Below are 22,693 nucleotides of genomic sequence, written 5' to 3'. Positions count from 1 at the left end.
GCGGTTCCGGTTCCTTCTCTGAGGGGAAAACCGGGGTTTTTTGTCCCCGGAGGAGCTCGGGGTTTTGTCCCGGGACTGTTCCGGTTCTCTCTGAGGGGGAACCGGAGCTTCTGTCACGGGGGGAGCTCGGGGAGGTTCCGGTTCCTTCTCTGAGGGGGATTCCGAGTTCCTGTCACTGGGGGAGCTCAGAGTTTTGTCCCGGGACTGTTCCGGTTCTCTCTGAGGGGGAACCGTGGCTCCTGTCACGGGGGCGGTTCCTGTCCTCTCTGAGGGGGGACTGGGGCTCCTCTCACGGGGGGAGCTCGGGGGGATTCCGGTTCCTTCTCTGAGGGGAAAACCGGGGTTTTGTCCCCGGAGGAGCTCGAGGAGATTCCGCTTCCTTCTCTGAGGGGAAACCGGGGCTCCTGTCACGGGAATATCTCGGGGTTTTGTCCCGGGACTGTTCCGGTTCTCTCTGAGGGGGAACCGGGGCTCCTGTCCCGGGACTGTTCCGGTTCTCTGAGGGGAAACCCGGGGTTTTTTCCCCGGAGGAGCTCGGGGTTTTGTCCCGGGACTATCCCGGTTCTCTCTGAGGGGGAGCCGGGGCTCCTGTCCCGGGACTGTTCCGGTTCTCTGAGGAGGAACCGGGGCTCCTCTCACGGGAGGAGCTCGGGCTCCTGTCCCGGGATTGTTCCAGTTCCTTCTCTGAGGGGAAAACCGGGTTTTTTTCCCCGGAGGAGCTCGGGCTCCTGTCCCGGGATTGTTCCGGTTCCTTCTCTGAGGGGAAAACCGGGTTTTTTTCCCCGGAGGAGCTCGGGGTTTTGTCCTGGCATTGTTCCGGTTCTCTCTGAGGGGAAAACCGGGTTTTTTTTCCCGGAGGAGCTCGGGGTTTTGTCCCGGGACTGTTCCGGTTCTCTCTGAGGGGAAACCCGGGGTTTTTTCCCCGGAGGAGCTCGGGGTTTTGTCCCGGGATGGTTCCGGTTCTCTCTGAGGGGGAACCGGGGCTCCTGTCCCGGGAGGAGCTCGGGGTTTTGTCCCGGGACTGTTCCGGTTCTCTCTGAGGGGAAAACCGGGTTTTTTTTCCCGGAGGAGCTCGGGGTTTTGTCCCGGGACTGTTCCGGTTCTCTCTGAGGGGGAACCGGGGCTCCTGTCCCGAGATGGTTCCGGTTCTCTCTGAGGGGGAACCGGGGCTCCTGTCCCGGGATGGTTCCGGTTCTCTGAGGAGGAACCGGGGCTCCTCTCACGGGAGGAGCTCGGGCTCCTGTCCCGGGATTGTTCCGGTTCTCTGAGGGGGAAAACCGGGGTTTTTTCCCCGGAGGAGCTCGGGGGTTTGTCCCGGGATGGTTCCGGTTCTCTCTGAGGGGAAAACCGGGTTTTTGTCCCCGGAGGAGCTCGGGATTTTGTCCTGGCATTGTTCCGGTTCTCTCTGAGGGGAAAACCGGGTTTTTTTTCCCGGAGGAGCTCGGGGTTTTGTCCCGGGATTGTTCCGGTTCTCTCTGAGGGGAAAACCGGGTTTTTTTCCCCGGAGGAGCTCGGGGGTTTGTCCCGGGATGGTTCCGGTTCTCTCTGAGGGGAAACCCGGGGTTTTTTCCCCGGAGGAGCTCGGGGGTTTGTCCCGGGACTGTTCCGGTTCTCTCTGAGGGGGAACCCCGGCTCCTGTCCCGGGATGGTTCCGGTTCTCTGAGGGGAAACCCGGGGTTTTTTCCCCGGAGGAGCTCGGGGTTTTGTCCCGGGACTGTTCCGGTTCTCTCTGAGGGGGAACCGGGGCTCCTGTCCCGGGATGGTTCCGGTTCTCTGAGGAGGAACCGGGGCTCCTCTCACGGGAGGAGCTCGGGCTCCTGTCCCGGGATTGTTCCGGTTCTCTCTGAGGGGAAAACCGGGGTTTTTCCCCGGAGGAGCTCGGGGTTTTGTCCCGGGACTGTTCCGGTTCTCTCTGAGGGGGAACCGGGGCTCCTGTCCCGGGATGGTTCCGGTTCTCTCTGAGGGGGAACCGGAGCTCCTGTCCCGGGATGGTTCCGGTTCCTTTTCTGAGGGGATTCCCGGGATTTTATCCCGAATTCTCCCGGGTTTCATCGCGGTGTTTATTCCAAATTATCCCGGTTTTTTATCCCGAGTTATCCCGGTGTTTATCCCTGGATTTTATCCAGGAGTTTATCCCGAATTATTCCGGTGTTTATCCTGAGTTATCCCGGGGTTTTATCCGGAGTGATCCCAAATCCCGATCCAGGAATTTTTGGGAAATTTTTATGGAATTTTTAGGGGTTTTTTAAGGATTTTTTTGGGATTTTTAAGGAATTTTTGGGTTTTTTTTTAAAGAATTTTGGAGGGGAAAATTGGGATTGGAGGGGAAAATTTGGGATTTGGGGATTTTTAGGGAATTTTTGGGAGATTTTTGGGATTTTTTTGGGAATTTTTTGGGTTTTATGGAATTTTTTGGTTTTTTTGGGAATTTTTGGGGTTTTTCCAGAATTTTGGAGAGGAAAAATTTGGATTTGGGATTTTTATGGAATTTTTTGCGGTTTTTAGGGATTTTTTGGAGTATTTAAAGGAATTTTGGAGGGGAAAATTTGGGAATTGGAGATTTTTAGGGAATTTTTGGGAGAATTTTGGGATTTTTTGGGGAATTTTTGGGGTTTTATGGAATTTTTAGGAGAATTTTGAGATTTTTTGGGGAATTTTGGGGGTTTTTTTGGGAATTTTGGAAGGGAAAAATTGGGATTTGGGGATTTTTAGGGAATTTTTGGGAGAATTTTGGGATTTTTTGGGAATTTTTGGGGTTTTTCCAGAATTTTGGAGAGGAAAAATTTGGATTTGGGATTTTCATGGAATTTTTTGAAGTTTTTAGGGAATTTTTGGGGTTTTTAAAGGAATTTTGGAGAGGAAAATGTGGGATTTGGGGATTTTTAGGGATGTTTTGGGAGAATTTTGGGCTTTTTTGGGGAATTTTTGGGGTTTTTAGGGAATTTTGGGGGTTTTTAAGGAATTTTGGAGGGGAAAATTTGGGATTTGGGGATTTTTATGGAATTTTTTGGGAGAATTTTGGGATTTTTTGGGAATTTTGGGGTTTTTAGGGATTTTTTGGGGGTTTTTAGGGAATTTTGGGGTTTTTTTTAGGGAATTTTTGGGTTTTTTTATGGAATTGTGGAAGGGAAAAATTGGGATTTGGGGATTTTTATGGAATTTTTATGAGAATTTTGGGACTTTTTGGGAATTTTTGGTATTTTAAGGAAATTTTTTGGGGGTTTTTATGGAATTTTGGAGGGGAAAATTTGGGATTTGGGGATTTTTATGGAATTTTTTGGGAGAATTTTGGGAATTTTTGGGGTTTTATGGAATTTTTGGGAGAATTTTGGGATTTTTGGGGGAATTTTTGGGGTTTTTAGGGATTTTTTTTGATTTTTATGGAATTTTGGAGGGGAAAATTTGGGATTTGGGGATTTTTATGGAATTTTTTGGGAGAATTTTGGGAATTTTTTGGGTTTTATGGAATTTTTGGGAGAATTTTGGGCTTTTTATGGAATATTTTGGGGATTTTATGGAATTTTTTTGGGGGGAAAAATTTGGGATTTGGGGCAAATCCAAACTCCAAACCCGAAATTCCAACTTTTCTTGGGAATTCAAGCCGGGAAAAACCACTCGGATCCAGAAGGAGTGGGGAAAAAAATGAAGGTTATTATGTAAATGAGCTCATTTGCATATTTAATGAATATTTTTGGGAAGTCAAGTCAATCCCGAAATTTCCGGCTGGACGAGTTTTCCCGGTTTTTCCTCATTATCCTGAAAATTTGGGATTAAAAGGTTTGAAACTCCCCCCAAATCCCAAAAAAAAGTCGGAATTCCGATTTTTTCCATCCAAAATTCCCTAAAAAACCCCAAAAATTCCCTAAAAAACCCCAAAAATTCCCTAAAAAAGCCCCAAAATCTCCCCAAAATTCCATAAAAATCCCCAAATTCCAATTTTTCCCTTCCAAAATTCCATAAAAACCCCAAAAAATTCCCTAAAAAACCCAAAAATTCCCTAATGAATCCCTAAATTCCCAAAAAAATCCCCAAAAAATCCCTAAAAAATCCAAAAAAATCCCAAAAAACCACTAAAAAATAAAAAAAAACCCTAAAAAATTCCAAAAAATTCCACAAAAATTCCCAAAAAATCTGCAAAAAATCCCTTAAAAATTCCCAAAAAATTCCCTAAAAAATCTCAAAAAAATCCCAAAAAAATCCTTAAAAAACTCCAAAAAATCCTCAAAAAAATCCCAAAAAAATCCCCAAAAAATCCCCCAAAAATTCCAAAAAAATCCAAAAAAATCCACCAAAAAATCCCCAAAAATTCTCCAAAAATCCCTTAAAAATTCAAAAAAAATCTCAAAAAAATCCCCAAAAATTCCACAGAAAATATCCTAAAATTCCACAAAAAAAATCCCAAGAAATCCCTAAAAATTCCAAAAAATTCCCCAAAAATCCCAAAAAAACCCTTAAAAAATCACCAAAAAATCGCAAAAAAATCTCATAAAATTCCCCAAAAATCCCAAAAAAATCCCAAAAAATCCCAAAAAATTCGTCAAAAAATCCCCCAAAAATTCCCGAAAAATCCCCCAAAAATTCCCAAAAAATCCCCCAAAAATTCCCAAAAAATCCTCAAAAAAATCCCAAAAAAATTCCCAAAAAATTCCCCAAAAATCCCAAAATATTTCCAAAAAATCCACAAAAATCCTCCAAAAAAACCCCTAAAAAATCCCAAAAACCCCCTAAAAAATTAAAAAAAAATCTCAAAAAACCCCCCAAAAATCCAAAAAAATCCCCAAAAAATCCCAAAAAAATTCCTAAAAAATCCCAAAAAATCCATCAAAAAATCCCCAAAAAATTCCCCAAAAATCCCAAAAAATCCCCAAAAATTTCCAAAAATTCCACAAAAATCCTACAAAATATTCCCCAAAAAACCCCCCAAAAAAACCTAAAAAATTCCAAAAAAATCCCAAGAAATTCCCAAAAAATCCCCAAAAAATCCCAAAAAATTCCCAAGAATCCCCCTGCACCCCCCCAAAATTCCCATTTTGTCCAAAGCAGCAATTCCAGTTATTTTATCCCTGTTTGGCAGCCCCAGTGGGAAGAAGTTCCGCAGCAAAAAATCTCCAAAAAATCCCCAAAAATTCCCAAAAAATCCCCAAAAAATCCCCCAAAAATTCCCCAAAAATTCCCAAAAAAATCTCAAAAAAATCCCCAAAAATTCCTTAAAAAACTCCAAAAAATCCTCCAAAAAATCCCCAAAAAATCCCCAAAAAATCTCAAAAAAATCCCAAAAAATCCCAAAAAAACCTTAAAAAATCCCCAAAAAATCGCAAAAAAATTCCCAAAAAATCCCTTAAAAATTCCCCAAAAATTCCCAAAAAAATCCCAAAAAAACCTTAAAAAATCCCCAAAAAATCGCAAAAAAATCCCAAAAAAATTCCCCAAAAATCCCCAAAAAATCCCCAAAAAATCTCAAAAAAAATCTCAAAAAATCCCCAAAAAATCCCCCAAAAATTTCAAAAAAATCCCAAAAAAATCCCTGAAAAACCCCCTAAAAAAACCCTAAAAAATTCAAAAAAAATCGAAAAAATCCCCCAAAAAATCCCAAAAAATTCCCAAGAATCCCTCTCCACCCCCCAAAATTCCCATTTTGTCCAAAGCAGCAACTCCAGTTATTTTATCCCTGTTTGGCAGCCCCAGTGGGAAGAAGTTCTGCAGCAAAAAATCTCCAAAAAATCCCAAAAAATTCCCAAAAATTTCCAAAAAATCTGGAAAAAATCCCTTAAAAATTCCTAAAAAATTCCCCAAAAAATCTCAAAAAAATCCCAAAAAATCCTCAAAAAATTCAAAAAAAAATCCCAAAAAATCCCCAAAAAATCCCCCAAAAATTCCCAAAAAATCCCCGAAAATTTCTAAAAAAATCCTCAAAAAATTCCCAAAAAACCCCTAAAAAATTCAAAAAAAATCTCAAAAAATCCCAAAAAAATCCCTAAAAATTCCCCAAAAAATTCTCAAAAAAATCCCAAAAAATCCCAAAAAATTCTCCAAAAAATCCTCAAAAAAATCCCCAAAAATTCCCCAAAAATCCCCAAAAAATCGCAAAAAAATCCCAAAAAATCCCAAAAAATTCTCCAAAAAATCCCCAAAAATTCCCAAGAAATCCCCAAAAAATCCCCAAAATATCCCCAAAAAATCTCAAAAAAATCCCAAAAAATCCCAAAAAAATCCCAAAAAATTCCCATGGATCCCTCTCCACCCCCCAAAATTCCCATTTTGTCCAAAGCAGCAACTCCAGTTTTTTTATCCCTGTTTGGCAGCCCCAGTGGGAAGAAGTTCTGCAGCAAAAAATCTCCAAAAAATCCCCAAAAATTCCCAAAAATTCCCAAAAAATCCGCAAATAAATCCCTTAAAAATTCCCAAAAAATTCCCTAAAAAATCTCAAAAAAATCCCAAAAAATTCCTTAAAAAACTCCAAAAAATCCTCCAAAAAATCCCAAAAAAATCCCCAAAAAATTCCCAAAAAAATCCCAAAAAATTCCCAAAAAATACCCAAAAATTCCCAAAAATTTTCAAAAAATCTGCAAAAAATCCCTTAACAATTCCCGAAAAATTCCCCAAAAATTCCCTAAAAAATCTCAAAAAAACCACAAAAAATTTCTTAAAAATCTCCAAAAAATCCTCAAAAAATCCCAAAAAATCCCAAAAAAATCCCCAAAAAATTCCCAAAAAATCCTCAAAAAATCCCCAAAAAATTCCCCAAAAATCCAAAAATATCCCCAAAAAAATCCCCAAAAAATTCCCAAAAAAATCCCAAAAAAATCCCAAAAAATCCCTCAAAAATTACAAAAAAATCTCAAAAAACCCTTAAAAAATTAAAAAAAATCCCAAAAAATTCCCAAAAAATCCTCAAAAATTTCCAAAAATTCCACAAAAATCCTACAAAATATTCCCCAAAAAACCCCCCAAAAAAACCTAAAAAATTCCAAAAAAAATCGAAAAAAACCCTAAAAAATTCCAAAAAAATCCCCAAAAAATCCCCAAAAAATTCCAAAAAATTCCCAAAAAATTCCCAAGGATCCCCCTGCACCCCCCAAAATTCCCATTTTGTCCAAAGCAGCAACTCCAGTTTTTTTATCCCTGTTTGGCAGCCCCAGTGGGAAGAAGTTCCGCAGCAAAAAATCTCCAAAAAATCCCCAAAAATTCCCAAAAAATCCCTAAAAAATCCCCAAAAAAATCCCAAAAAAATCCAAAAAAAATCCAAAAAACCCCTAAAAAATTCCCAAAAAAATCCCCAAAAATTCCAAAAAAATCCCCAAAAATTCCCAAAAAATCCCCAAAAAATCTCAAAAAATTCCCAAAAAATCCACAAAAAATTTCCAAGAAATCCCAAAAAAATCCCGAAAAGATCCCAAAAAATTCCTAAAAAATCCCCAAAAAATCCCAATAAAATCTCAAAAAAATCCCGAAAAATCTCAAAAAAATCCCCAAAAAATTCTCAAAAAAATCCCAAAAAATCCCAAAAAATTCTCCAAAAAATCCCCAAAAATTCCCAAGAAATCCCCAAAAAATCCCCAAAATATCCCAAAAAAATCTCCAAAAAATCCCAAAAAATCCCCAAAAAATCCCCAAAAAATTCCCAAGAAATCCCTAAACAATCTCAAAAAATTCCCAAAAAAACCCCAAAAAAAATCCTAAAAAATTCAAAAAAAATCTCAAAAAAATCCCAAAAAATCCCAAAAAATCCCAAAAAATTCCCAAGGATCCCCCTGCACCCCCCCAAAATTCCCATTTTGTCCAAAGCAGCAACTCCAGTTATTTTATCCCTGTTTGGCAGCCCCAGTGGGAAGAAGTTCCGCAGCAAGCCGCAGCTGGCTCGCTACCTCGGCAATTCCGTGGATCTGAGCTCCTTCGATTTCCGCACGGGGAAGATGATGCCCAGCAAGCTGCAAAAGAACAAACAGCGCCTGAGGAACGACGCCCTCAACCCCAACAAGGTCAGCCAGAACAATTCCAAAAGTTTGCCCAAACTTTCCCCGGTTTTTTCCCATTTTTTCCCATTTTTTTGCATTTTTTTTGCAATTTTTTCCCATTTTTTTCCCATTTTTTTCCCATTTTTTCCCCAAATTTTTCCCAATTCTTTCCCACTTTTTCCCCCATTTTTTTCCCCATTTTTTCCCATTTTTTCCCATTTTTTTTGCATTTTTTTCCCCATTTTTCCCCATTTTTCCCCATTTTTTTTCCATTCCAATTTTTTTCCCATTTTTTTCCCCATTTATTCCCATTTTTTTCATACTTTTTTCCCCATTTTTTCCCATTTTTTTGCATTTTTTTCCCATTTTTTCCCCATTTTTTCTCCCATTTTTTCCCCATTTTTTTCCCCATTTTTTTCCCATTTTTTCCCATTTATTGTTATTTTTTCCCCATTTTTTCCCCATTTTTTCCCATTTTTTTGCATTTTTTTTGCATTTTTTTCCCATTTTTTCCCATTTTTTTTCCCATTTTTTCCCCATTTTTTCCAATTTTTTTCCCATTTTTTCCCATTTATTCCCATTTTTTTTACATTTTTTTTCCCCATTTTTTTCCCATTTTTTCCCATTTTTTCCCATTTTTTCCCCATTTTTCCCCCATTTTTTCCCATTTATTCCCATTTTTTCCCCATTTTTTCCCCATTTTTTTTGCATTTTTTTCCCCATTTTTTCCCCATTTTTTCCCCATTTTTTTCCCCATTTTTTCCCCATTTTTTCCCCATTTTTTTCCCCATTTTTTCCCCATTTTTTCCCCATTTTTTCCCCATTTTTTTCCCCATTTTTTCCCCATTTTTTTCCCCATTTTTTTCCCCATTTTTTCCCCATTTTTTCCCCATTTTTTTCCCCTTTTATTCCCATTTTTTTCAAACTTTTTTCCCCATTTTTTCCCATTTTTTTCCCTTTTTCCCCCATTTTTTTCCCCATTTTTTCCCCATTTTTTTCCCATTTTTTCCCATTTTTTCCTCGTTTTTTCCCTTTTTCCCCCACTTTTTTTCCATTTTTTTTCCTGATTTTTCCTTATTTTTTCCTCATTTTTTCCCAAATTTTCCCCATTTTTTCCCATTTAATTCCCCATTTTTTTCGCAATTTTTCCTATTTTTTCCCCATTTTTTTCCCAATTTTTTCCCATTTTTTTTCTGATTTTTCCTAATTTTTCCCATTTTTTTCCCATTTTTTCCTATTTTTTTCCCAAATTTTCACCATTTTTTTCCCTTTTTTTCCCCATTTTTTCCCCGTTTTTTCCCTTTTTTTTTCCATTTTTTTTTACCATTTTTTCACAATTTTTCCTATTCTTTTCCCCATTTTTTCCCATTTTTTCCTATTTTTTTCCAAAATGTTCACCATTTTTTCCCATTTTTTCCCTTTTTCCCCATTTTTTTCCCATTTTTTCCTATTTTTTACCCAAATTTTCACCATTTTTTTCCCATTTTTTTCCCCATTTTTTTCCCTTTTTATCCCATTTTTTTCCCATTTTTTCCCATTTTTTTTGCATTTTTTTCCTGATTTTTCCTAATTTTTTCCCCATTTTTTTCCCACGTTTTCACCATTTCTTCCCAATTTTTTATCCTTTTTTTCCCCAATTTTTCTTCATTTTTTGCCATTTTTTTCCCATTTTTTTTCAATTTTTTTCCTGATTTTTCCTATTTTTTCCCCAATTTTTGTCCCATTTTTTCCTATTTTTTCCCCTCTTTTTCCCGCCAAATCCTCTGCCCGTTTTTCCCGCCAAATCCCCCATTTTCCCTCCAAATCCTCTGCACGTTTTTCCCGCCAAAACTCCACCTTCATCCCCCTTTTCCTGCCAAATCCCCCCCATTTTCCCACCAAATCCCCCCATTTTCCCTCCAAATCCTCTGCACGTTTTTCCCGCCAAAACTCCACCTTCATCCCCATTTTCCTGCCAAATCCCCCCCATTTTCCCACCAAATCCCCCCATTTTCCCGCCAAATTTCCACTTCATTCCCACTTTTCCTGGTGAGTCCTCCACATTTTTCCTGCCAAATCCCCCCCTCTTCCCGCCAAATTTTTGACTTACTCCTGCTTTTCCCGCCAAATCCCCCACATTTTCCCTCCAAATCCTCCCCATTTTCCCTCCAAATCCTCCCTCGTTTTCCCTCCAAATCCTCCCCAGTTTCCCGCCAACTCCTTGCCTCATTCCCACTTTTCTCTCCAAATCTTCCGCGTTTTCCCGCCATATCCGCCTCGTTTTCCCGCCAAATCCTCGGCACGTTTTTCCCGCCGAATCCCGCCATTTTCCCGCCGAATCCCGGCGTGATTCCCGTTGTTTTTCCCGGGTGTTTCTCGCAGGGGAAGCCGGACCTGAACACGGCGCTGCCGATCCGGCAGACGGCGTCCATCTTCAAACAGCCGGTAACCAAGGTAACCAATCACCCCGGCAACAAGGTGAGGAGCGACCCCCAGCGCCTGACGGAGCAGCCGCGGCAGGTGGGAATGCGGGAAAAGGGGGGAAATGGGGGGAAAATGGGGGGAAAATTGGGGGAAAATTGGGGGAAAATTGGGGGAAAATTGGGGGAAAATTGGGGGAAAATTGGGGGAAATCGGGGGAAAATTGGGGAAAAATTGGGGAAAAATTGGGGGAAAAATGGGAAAAATTGGGGGAAAATTGGGGGAAAAATGGGGAAAATTTGGGGGAAAATTGGGGGAAAAATGGGGAAAATTTGGGGGAAAATTCGGGGAAAATCGGGGGAAAATTGGGGAAAGATTGGGGGAAAATTGGGGAAAAATTTGGGAAAAAATTGGGGAAAAATTGGGAAAAATTGGGAAAAAAATGGGGAAATTTTGGAAAAAAATGGGGGAAAATTGGGGGAAAAATGGGGAAATTTTGGGAAAAAATGGGGAAATTTTGGGGAAAAGTGGGGAAAAAATGGGGGAAAATGGGAGGAAAAATGGGAAAAAATTGGGGGAAAAATGCGGGAAAATTGGGGAAAAATTGGGGCAAAATGGGAAAAATTGGGGAAAAATGGGGAAAAAATTCAGAAAAATTTGGGAAAAAATGGGGGAAAAATGGTGAAAAAAATTGGGAAAAATATGGAAAAAAAAAGGGAAAAATTGGGGAAAAGTTGGGAAAAGATTGGGAAAAAAATTGGGAAAAAATGGAGGGAAATCGGAGAAAAAATTTCAGAAAAATTTGGGAAAAAATTGGGAAAAATTGAGAAAAATTTGGGAAAAAATTGGGAAAAATTTGGGAAAAAATTGGGAAAAAATTGGGAAAAAATTGGGAAAAAATGGGGAATAAATTGGGAAAAATTAGGGAAAAATGGAGAAAAAATTTGGAAAAATTTGGGAAAAAAATTGGGAAAAATTGGGAAAAAATTGGGGAAAAATGGAAAAAAAATAGAGAAAAATTTGGGAAAAAAATGGGGAGAAATTGGGAAAAAGTTGGGGAAAAAATTTGGAAAAATTGGGGAAAAAATGGGGAAAAATTAGGGAAAAAATTGGGGAAAATTGAGAAAAATTTGGGAAAAAATTGGGAAAAATTTGGGGAAAAATTGGGAAAAAATTGGGAAAAAATTGGGAAAAAATGGGGAAAAAATTGGGAAAAAATGGGAAAAAATGGGGAAAAATTGGGAAAAAAATGGAAAAAAAATGGAAAAAAAATGGAAAAAAACGATTAAAAAATGGGAAAAATCCCCCAAAATTCCAGGATTTTGTGGGAATGAGGAAAAAATGTGGGAATTTTTTTGGGAAAAGCGGGAAGTGCTGAAAATTCCGTGTTTTTTTTGGTTCTTTTGCAGCTTTTTTGGGAGAAGAGGCTGCAGGGGTTGAGCGCTTCGGATGTCAGCGAGCAAATCATCAAATCCATGGAGCTGCCCAAGGGATTGCAAGGTGTGGGAATGGGGAAATGGGAATAAAGTGGGAATAAAGTGGGGGAAAAGTGGGAATAAAGTGGGAATAAAATGGGGGAAAAATGGGAATGAAATGGGGGAAAATGGGAATAAAATGGGAATAAAGTGGGGAAAAATGGGAAAAAATGGGGGAAAAATGGGGGAAAATGGGAATAAAATGGGGGAAAAATGGGGAATAAAATGGGAATAAAGTGGGGAAAAAATGGGAAAAAATGGGGGAAAAATGGGGGAAAATGGGAATAAAATGGGAATAAATTGGGGGGAAAATGGGGGAAAAATGGGAATAAATTGGGAATAAAATTGAGAAAAAATGGGAATAAAATGGGAATAAAATGGGGGAAAAGTGGGGGAAAAATGGGGGAAAAATGGGGAAAAATGGAGGAAAAATGGGGGAAATATGGGGAAAAATGGGAATAAAATGGAGAAAAAATGGGAATAAAATGGGAAAAAAATGGGGGAAAAGCGGGGGAAAAGTGGGAATAAAATGGGGGAAAAGTGGGAATAAAATGGGGAAAAGTGGGGAAAAAATGGGGGAAAAAATGGGAAAAAAATGGGGAAAAAAACGAGGAAAAAATGGGGAAAAATGGGAAATAAATGGGAATAAAATGGGAATAAAATGGGGGAAAAGTGGGACAAAAAATAAGGGAAAAAATGGGGAAAAAATGGGAAAAAAATGGGGAAAAATGGGATAAAAATGAGAAAAAAATGGGAAAAAACGTAAATAAAATGGGGAAAAATTTGGGGGAAAATGGGGAAAAAATGGGGGAAAAATGGAAATAAAATGGAAAAAAAATGGGAATAAAATGGGAATAAAATGGGGAAAAAATGGGGGAAAAATGGGAAACAAATGAGGAAAAAATGGTAATAAAATGGAGGAAAAATGGGGGAAAAATTGGGAAAAAAAGGGAAAAAATGGGGGAAAAATGGGAATAAAATGGGGAAAAATGGGAATGAAATGGGGAAAAGTGGGGGAAAAAATTGGGGGAAAAATGGGAAAGAAATGGGGAAAAAATGGGAAAAAAATGGGGAAAATTGGGAAAAAATGGAGGGAAAATTGGGGAAAAATGGGGGGAAAGTGCGAAAAAAATGGGAATAAAATGGGAATAAAATGGGGAAAATTTGGGATAAATGGGAATAAAACGGGGGAAAAATGGGAATAAAATGGGGAAAAATGGAGAAAAATGGGAATAAAAGGACAAAAATTTGGAATAAAATGGGAATAAAATGGGGGGAAAATGGGAATAAAATGGGGATAAGTTGGGAATAAATTGGGAGTAAATTGGGAATAAAATGGGGAAAATTTGGAATAAATTGGGAAAAAACTGGGAATAAAATGGGGGAAAAATGGGGAAAAAAATGGGAAAAAAAGGGGAAAAAATGGGAGAAAAATGGGAATAAAATGGGGAAAAAATGGGGGAAAAGTGGAAATAAAATGGAGAAAAAATGGGAATAAAATGGGAATAAAATGAGTGAAAAATGGGAAAATAAGGGAAAAAATGGGGGGAAACTGGGAATAAAATGGGGGAAAAGTGGGGGAAAAATGGGAATGAAATGGGGGAAAATTGGGGAAAAAATAAGGGAAAAAATGGGAAAAAATGGGGAAAAATGGGAAAAAAATGAGGGAAAAATGGAAATAAAATGGAGAAAAAATGGGAATAAAATGGGGGAAAAATGGGAATAAAATGGGAATAAAATGGGGGAAAAGTGGGGGAAAAATAGGGAAAAAATGGGGGGAAAATGGGGATAATATGGGGGAAAAATGGGAATAAATTGGGAATAAATGAGGGGAAAAGTAGGAATAAAATGGGGGAAAAATGGGGAAAAATTGGGTATAAAATGGGAATAAAATGGGAATAAAATGGGGGGAAAATGGGAAAAAAAATAAGGGAAAAAATGGGAAAAAATGGGGAAAAAATGGGAACAAAATGAGGAAAAAATGGGAAAAAAATGTAAATAAAATGTGGAAAAACTTGGAATAAAATGGGGGAAAAATGGGGGAAAAATGGGGGAAAACTGGGGAAAATATGGGAGAAAAATGGAAATAAAATGGAGAAAAAATGGGAATAAAATGGGAATAAAATGGGGGGAAAATGGGAATAAAACGAGGAAAAGTGGGAATGAAATGGGGGAAAAGTGGGAGAAAAAATAAGGGAAAAAATGGGAAAAAAATGGGGGAAAAGTGGGGGAAAAATGGAAATAAAATGGAGAAAAAATGGGAATAAAATGGGAATAAAATGGGGAAAAAATGGAAGAAAAGTGGGAAAAAAATGGGGGGAAACTGGGAATAAAATGGGGGAAAAGTGGGGGAAAAATGGGAATGAAAGGGGGGAAAAGTGGGGGAAAAAATAAGGGAAAAAATGGGAAAAAAATGGGAATAAAATGGGGGAAAAGTGGGAATGAAATGGGGAAAAAACGGAAAAAAATGGGGAAAAAATGGGGGAAAAATGGGAATAAAATGGGGGAAAAATGGGAATAAAATGGGGAAAAAATGGGAAAAAATGGGAATAAATTGGGAAAAAATTGGGAATAAAATGGTGGAAAGTGAGAATAAAATGGTAATAAAATTGGGAAAAAAATGGGGGAAAGTGGGAATAAAATGGGGAAAAAATGGGGAAAAATGGGAATAAAATGGGAATAAAATGGGGGGAAAATGGGAAAAAATGGGAATAAAATGGGGGAAAAGTAGGAATGAAATGGGGAAAGTGGGGAAAAAATGGGGAAAAATGGGGAAAAAATGGGGAAAAATGGGAAAAAAATTAGGAAAAAATGGAAATAAAATGGAGAAAAAATGGGAATAAAATGGGGAATAATGAGAATAAAATGGGAATAAAATGGGAATAAAATGGGGAAAAATGGGAATAAAATGGGAATAAAATGGAGAAAAATTTGGGATGAAATGGGGGAAAAATGGGAATAAAATGGGAATTAAATGGGGGAAAAATGGGGGAAAAAAGGGAGAAAAATGGGGAAAAATGTGGGAATTTTTTCCCTTTGGAATTCCATGGAAACCTTGGGAATTTTGCAGGTGTGGGTCCCGGGGCGAGCCGGGAATCGCTGCTTTCGGCCGTGGCCAGCGCTCTCCATAGCGGGAACGCGGGAATGGGACGAGAAAAATCCTGGAATTTTAAAGGGAAAAATCCTGGAATTTTAGGGGAAAAATGCTGGAATTTTAAGAGAAAAATGCTGGAATTTTAGGGGAAAAATCCTGGAATTTTAGGGGAAAAATGCTGGAATTTTAAGAGAAAAATGCTGGAATTTTAGGGGAAAAATGCTGGAATTTTAAGGGAAAAATCCTGGAATTTTAAAGGGAAAAATCCTGGAATTTTAGGGGAAAAATCCTGGAATTTTAGGGGAAAAATCCTGGAATTTTAGGGGAAAAATGCTGGAATTTTAGGGGAAAAATCCTGGAATTTTAGGGGAAAAATCCTGGAATTTTAGGGGAAAAATCCTGGAATTTTAGGGGAAAAATGCTGGAATTTTAGGGGAAAAATGCTGGAATTTTTGGGGAAAAATGCTGGAATTTTAGGGGAAAAATGCTGGAATTTTAAGGGAAAAATCCTGGAATTTTAGGGGAAAAATCCTGGAATTTTAGGGGAAAAATCCTGGAATTTTAGGGGAAAAATGCTGGAATTTTAGGGGAAAAATCCTGGGAATTTTAGGGGAAAAATGCTGGAATTTTAGGGGAAAAATGCTGGAATTTTAAGGGAAAAATCCTGGGAATTTCAGTTAAAAAATTCCATATTAAAACCAAAAAAAAATCTGGATTTTTGCCAAAAAATGACAGAATTTTGCTAAAAATTCTCAAATTTTTGGCAGAAAAATTCCAGGATTTTTTCCATTAAATTCTTGGAATTTTAAGAGAAAAAACCCCAAAAAAATTCAAAATAAAATCGAAAAAAATCCAAATTTCAGCCAAAAAACGTCAGAATTTCGCCAAAAAAATCCCAAATTTTGGCAGAAAAATTCCAGGATTTTTTCCAATAAAATCTTGGAATTTTGCTCCATAAAACGTTGGAATTAAAACCAAAAAAAATCAAAATAAAATCGAAAAAAATTCAAATTTTAACCAAAAAACGTGGGAATTTCACCAAAAAAAATCCCAAATTTTGTCAGAAAACCTGGGAATTTTTTCCCTTTGGAATTCCATGAAAACTTTGGGAATTTTGCAGGTGTGGGTCCCGGGGCGAGCCGGGAATCGCTGCTTTCGGCCGTGGCCAGCGCTCTCCATAGCGGGAACGCGGGAATGGGACGAGAAAAATCCTGGAATTTTAAAGGGAAAAATCCTGGAATTTTAAAGGGAAAAATGCTGGAATTTTAGGGGAAAAATGCTGGAATTTTAAGGGAAAAATCCTGGAATTTTAGGGGAAAAATCCTGGAATTTTAAAGGGAAAAATCCTGGAATTTTAGGGGAAAAATCCTGGGAATTTCAGTTAAAAAATTCCATATTAAAACCAAAAAAAAATCTGGATTTTTACCAAAAAATGACAGAATTTTGCTAAAAATTCTCAAATTTTTGGCAGAAAAATTCCAGGATTTTTTCCATTAAAATCTTGGAATTTTAAGAGGAAAGAACCAAAAAAAATTCAGAATAAAATCGAAAAAAATCCAAATTTCAGCCAAAAAACGTCAGAATTTCACCAAAAAAATCCCAAATTTTGGCTGAAGAATTCCAGGATTTTTTCCCGTAAATTCTTGGAATTTTAGGAGGAAAAACCCCAAAAAAATTCAAAATAAAATAAAAAAAAATTCAAATTTTAACCAAAAAATGTGGGAATTTCACCAAAAAAATCCCAATTTTGGCTGAAGAATTCCAGGATTTTTTCCCGTAAATTCTTGAAATTTTAGGAGGAAAAAGCCCCAAAAAATTCAAAATTAAATCAAAAAAATTCAAATTTTAACCAAAAAACGTGGGAATTTCACCAAAAAAAATCCCAATTTTGGCTGAAGAATTCCAGGATTTTTTCCATTAAAATCTTGGAATTTTATGAGAAAAAATTTTGGAATTTTAACTAAAAAAATACAGAATAAAATCGAAAAAAATTCAAATTTTAACCAAAAAATGTGGGAATTTTGCCAAAAAAAATCCCAAATTTTGGCAGAAAAATTCCAGGATTTTTTCCGTTAAAATCTTGGAATTTTAAGAAAAAAATTGTGGGAATTAAACCCTAAAAAATTCCAAATAAAATCAAAAAAAATTCAAATTTTAACCAAAAAACGTCGGAATTTCACCCAAAAAAACCCCAAATTTTGTCAGAAAAACCTGGGAATTTTTTCCCTTTGGAATTCCATGAAAAACTTTGGGAATTTTGCAGGTGTGGGTCCCGGGGCGAGCCGGGAATCGCTGCTTTCGGCCGTGGCCAGCGCTCTGCATAGCGGGAACGCGGGAATGGGACGAGAAAAATCCTGGAATTTTAAAGGGAAAAATGCTGGAATTTTAGGGGAAAAATCCTGGAATTCTAGGGGAAAAATGCTGGAATTTTAGGGGAAAAATGCTGGAATTTTAGGGGAAAAATGCTGGAATTTTAGGGGAAAAATCCTGGAATTTTAGGAGAAAAATGCTGGAATTTTAGGGGAAAAATGCTGGAATTTTAGGGGAAAAATCCTGGAATTTTAGGGGAAAAATTCCATATTAAATCCCAAAAAAATCTGGATTTTTACCAAAAAATGACAGAATTTTGCTAAAAATTCTCAAATTTTTGGCAGAAAAATTCCAGGATTTTTTTCCAATAATTTCTTGGAATTTTAAGAGAAAAAAGCCCAAAAAAATTCGAAATAAAATCGAAAAAAATCCAAATTTCAGCCAAAAAATGCCAGAATTTCACCAAAAAAATCCCAAATTTTGGCAGAAAAATTCCAGGATTTTTTCTGTTAAATTCTTGGAATTTTAAAAGAAAAAAACCCCCAAAAAATTCCAAATAAAATCGAAAAAAATCCAAATTTCAGCCAAAAAACGTCAGAATTTCACCAAAAAAATCCCAAATTTTGGCAGAAAAATTCCAGGATTTTTTCCAATAAAATCTTGGAATTTTGCTCCATAAAACGTTGGAATTAAAACCAAAAAAAATCAAAATAAAATCGAAAAAAATTCAAATTTTAACCAAAAAACCTCGGAATTTCACCAAAAAAAACCCCAAATTTTGTCAGAAAAACCTGGGAATTTTTTCCCTTTAGAATTCCATGAAAACTTTGGGAATTTTGCAGGTGTGGGTCCCGGGGCGAGCCGGGAATCGCTGCTTTCGGCCGTGGCCAGCGCTCTCCATAGCGGGAACGCGGGAATGGGACGAGAAAAATCCTGGAATTTTAAAGGGAAAAATCCTGGAATTTTAGGGGAAAAATGCTGGAATTTTAGGGGAAAAATCCTGGAATTTTAGGGGAAAAATCCTGGAATTTTAGGGGAAAAATGCTGGAATTTTAGGGGAAAAATCCTGGAATTTTAGGGGAAAAATGCTGGAATTTTAGGGGAAAAATCCTGGAATTTTAAGGGAAAAATGCTGGAATTTTAGGGGAAAAATGCTGGAATTTTAGGGGAAAAATGCTGGAATTTTAAGGGGAAAAATCCTGGAATTTTAAGGGGAAAAATCCTGGAATTTTTGGGGAAAAATCCTGGGAATTTCAGTTAAAAAATTCCATATTAAAACCAAAAAAAAATCTAGATTTTTACTAAAAAATGACAGAATTTTGCTAAAAATTCTCAAATTTTGGCAGAAAAATTCCAGGATTTTTTCCATTAAAATCTTGGAATTTTAAGAGGAAAGAACCAAAAAAAATTCAGAATAAAATCGAAAAAAATCCAAATTTCAGCCAAAAAACGTCAGAATTTCACCCAAAAAAATCCCAAATTTTGGCAGAAAAATTCCAGGATTTTTTCCAATAAAATCTTGAAATTTTAAGAGGAAAGAACAAAAAAAAATTCAGAATAAAATCGAAAAAAATCCAAATTTCAGCCAAAAAACGTCAGAATTTCACCAAAAAAAATCCCAAATTTTGGCAGAAAAATTCCAGAATTTTTTCCAATAAAATCTTGGAATTTTGCTCCATAAAATGTTGGATTTCAAACCAAAAAAATTCAGAATAAAATCGAAAAAAATCCAAATTTCAGCCAAAAAACGTCGGAATTTCACCCAAAAAACCCCAAATTTTGTCAGAAAAACCTGGGAATTTTTTCCCTTTGGAATTCCATGAAAACTTTGGGAATTTTGCAGGTGTGGGTCCCGGGGCGAGCCGGGAATCGCTGCTTTCGGCCGTGGCCAGCGCTCTCCATAGCGGGAACGCGGGAATGGGACGAGAAAAATCCTGGAATTTTAAAGGGAAAAATCCTGGAATTTTAAAGGGAAAAATGCTGGAATTTTAAAGGGAAAAATCCTGGAATTTTAGGGGAAAAATGCTGGAATTTTAGGGGAAAAATGCTGGAATTTTAGGGGAAAAATCCTGGAATTTTAAGGGAAAAATGCTGGAATTTTAGGGGAAAAATCCTGGAATTTTAGGGGAAAAATGCTGGAATTTTAAGAGAAAAATCCTGGAATTTTAGGGGAAAAATCCTGGAATTTTAAGGGAAAAATCCTGGAATTTTAAGGGAAAAATCCTGGAATTTTAGGGGAAAAATGCTGGAATTTTAGGGGAAAAATCCTGGAATTTTAAGGGAAAAATCCTGGGAATTTCAGTTAAAAAATTCCATATTAAATCCCAAAAAAAAATCTAGATCTTTACCAAAAAATGACAGAATTTTGCTAAAAATTGTCAAATTTTTGGCAGAAAAATTCCAGGATTTTTTCCAATAATTTCTTTGAATTTTAAGAGAAAAAAGCCCCAAAAAATTCAAAATTAAATCGAAAAAAATCCAAATTTCAGCCAAAAAATGCCAGAATTCCACCAAAAAAATTCCCAAATTTTGGCTGAAAAATTCCAGGATTTTTTCCTATAAAATCTTGGAATTTTATGAGAAAAAATTTTGGAATTTTAACTAAAAAAATTCCAAATAAAATAAAAAAAAAATTCAAATTTTAACCAAAAAATGTGGGAATTTTGCCAAAAAATTCCCAAATTTTGGCAGAAAAATTCCAGGATTTTTTCCATTAAAATCTTGTAATTTTAAGAGAAAAAAACCCCCCAAAAAATTCAAAATAAAATCAAAAAAAATTCAAATTTTAACCAAAAAATGTGGGAATTTCACAAAAAAAAATCCCAATTTTGGCTGAAGAATTCCAGGATTTTTTCCATTAAAATCTTGGAATTTTATGAGAAAAAAAAACCCCAAAAAAATTCCAAATAAAATCGAAAAAAATCCAAATTTCAGCCAAAAAATGTCAGAATTTCGCCCAAAAAAATCCCAAATTTTGGCAGAAAAATTCCAGGATTTTTTCCATTAAAATCTTGGAATTTTATGAGAAAAAATTTTGGAATTTTAACTAAAAAAATTCAGGATAAAATCGAAAAAAATTCGAATTTTAACCAAAAAACCTCGGAATTTCACCAAAAAAAATCCCAAATTTTGGCAGAAAAATTCCAGGATTTTTTCCCATAAATTCTTGGAATTTTAAGACAAAAATTGTGGGAATTAAACCCTAAAAAATTCCAAATAAAATCGAAAAAAATTCAAATTTTAACCAAAAAACGTCGGAATTTCACCCAAAAAAACCCCCAAATTTTGTCAGAAAAACCTGGGAATTTTTTCCCTTTGGAATTCCATGGAAACTTTGGGAATTTTGCAGGTGTGGGTCCCGGGGCGAGCCGGGAATCGCTGCTTTCGGCCGTGGCCAGCGCTCTCCATAGCGGGAACGCGGGAATGGGACGAGAAAAATCCTGGAATTTTAAAGGGAAAAATGCTGGAATTTTAGGGGAAAAATCCTGGAATTTTAGGGGAAAAATGCTGGAATTTTAGGGGAAAAATCCTGGGAATTTTAGGGGAAAAATGCTGGAATTTTAAGGGAAAAATCCTGGAATTTTAGGGGAAAAATGCTGGAATTTTAGGGGAAAAATGCTGGAATTTTAAGGGAAAAATGCTGGAATTTTAAGGGAAAAATCCTGGGAATTTCAGTTAAAAAATTCCATATTAAAACCAAAAAAAAATCTGGATTTTTGCCAAAAAATGACAGAATTTTGCCAAAAAATTCCCAAATTTTGGCAGAAAAATTCCAGGATTTTTTCCAATAATTTCTTTGAGTTTTAAGAGAAAAAAGCCCCAAAAAAATTCGAAATTAAATCGAAAAAAATCCAAATTTCAGCCAAAAAATGCCAGAATTTCACCAAAAAAATCCCAAATTTTGGCAGAAAAATTCCAGGATTTTTTCTGTTAAATTCTTGGAATTTTAAAAGAAAAAAACCCCCAAAAAATTCCAAATAAAATCGAAAAAAATTCAAATTTTAACCAAAAAATGTGGGAATTTTGCCAAAAAAATCCCAAATTTTGGCAGAAAAATTCCAGGATTTTTTCCAATAAAATCTTGGAATTTTGCTCCATAAAACGTTGGAATTAAAACCAAAAAAAATCAAAATAAAATCGAAAAAAATTCAAATTTTAACCAAAAAACGTCGGAATTTCACCAAAAAAAATCCCAAATTTTGTCAGAAAAACCTGGGAATTTTTTCCCTTTGGAATTCCATGAAAACTTTGGGAATTTTGCAGGTGTGGGTCCCGGGGCGAGCCGGGAATCGCTGCTTTCGGCCGTGGCCAGCGCTCTGCACTCGGGCTCCGCTCCCATCACGGGCCAGAATTCCCTGGCCGTGGAGAAAAATCCCGGGATTTGGTTGAACACGGCTCAGCCGCTCTGCCGCGCCTTCCTGGGCACCGACGACGACATCCGGTGAGAAAAAATTGCACTTTTTAACACAAAAATTCACTTTTTTTTTCATAAAAATCGCCTTTTTTTTCATAAAAATTGCCTTTTTTTTTCTGCAAAAATTCCCATTTTTTTCACAAAAAAATTCTGATTTTTTACCCAAAAATTCCCATTTTTTTACTCAAAAATTCCCATTTTTTTACACAAAAATTCCCATTTTTACACAAAAATTCGCATTTTTTTCACACAAAAATTCCATTTTTTCATGCAAAAATCCCCATTTTTTTCCATAAAAAATCTCAATTTTTTTACACAAAAATTCCCATTTTTTACACAAAAATCCCATTTTTTCACTCAAAAATTCACGTTTTTTTACTTAAAAGTTCCCATTTTTCACACAAAAATTCCGATTTTTTTACTCAAAAATTCACATTTTTTTCACACAAAAATTTCTATTTTTTCCCCAAAAATTCCCATTTTTTTCTCCCAAAAATTCCCATTTTTCACACAAAAATTCCCATTTTATTCCTCAAAAATTCCCATTTTTTCCCCCAAAATTCCCATTTTTTTACTTAAAAATTCCCATTTTTTCTCCCAAAAATTCCCATTTTTTACTCAAAAATTCCCATATTTTTACTCAAAAAAATCCCATTTTTTCCTCTAAAAGTCTCATTTTTTTCACACAAAAAATTCTATTTTTTCTCCCAAAAATTCACATTTTTTCGCACAAAAATTCCCATTTTTTTCCATAAAAAATTCACATTTTTCCCCCCAAAATCCCCATTATTCCCCCCAAAATCCCCATTATTCCCCCCAAAATCCCCATTATTTCCCCCAAAATCCCCATTTTTCCCCCCAAAATCCCCATTATTTCCCCCAGCAATCCCCATTTCTCTCTCCCAACCATTCCCATGATTTCCCATCCCAATTCCCATCTTTGGCTGGGAAAATTCCCGTTTTTCCGTGCCCCAATCCCGGGATTTGGTTGAACACGGCTCAGCCGCTCTGCCGCGCCTTCGTGGGCACCGACGGCCACATCCGC

At 36.7% G+C, this 22,693-nt stretch overlaps 1 protein-coding gene across 3 annotated transcripts in view; it reads left to right on the top strand.

The window, feature by feature from the left end:
* Positions 1-22,693, top strand: part of LOC111922278 (methyl-CpG-binding domain protein 2) — a 40,698-nt gene that overhangs the window by 3,886 nt on the left and 14,119 nt on the right. For 2 of the 3 annotated variants that reach the window (XM_086869132.1, XM_086869133.1), the window contains exons 2-5: positions 7,820-7,979; positions 10,317-10,454; positions 11,765-11,855; positions 21,498-21,675. In XM_086869132.1, the coding sequence (XP_086725258.1) occupies positions 7,820-7,979; positions 10,317-10,454; positions 11,765-11,855; positions 21,498-21,675 (567 nt within the window). Of the gene's footprint in view, positions 1-7,819; positions 7,980-10,316; positions 10,455-11,764; positions 11,856-14,900; positions 15,086-21,497; positions 21,676-22,693 lie in introns of those variants that run through there. The other variant, XM_086869134.1, reaches the window with a different exon arrangement.

This window comes from Cyanistes caeruleus, chromosome Z (assembly GCF_971803275.1).
Source record: "Cyanistes caeruleus chromosome Z, bCyaCae1.hap1.1, whole genome shotgun sequence".
Taxonomy (NCBI): domain Eukaryota; kingdom Metazoa; phylum Chordata; class Aves; order Passeriformes; family Paridae; genus Cyanistes; species Cyanistes caeruleus.
The sequence above is the reverse complement of the archived record's forward strand: the minus strand, read 5'-3'. Positions and strand labels throughout refer to the sequence as shown.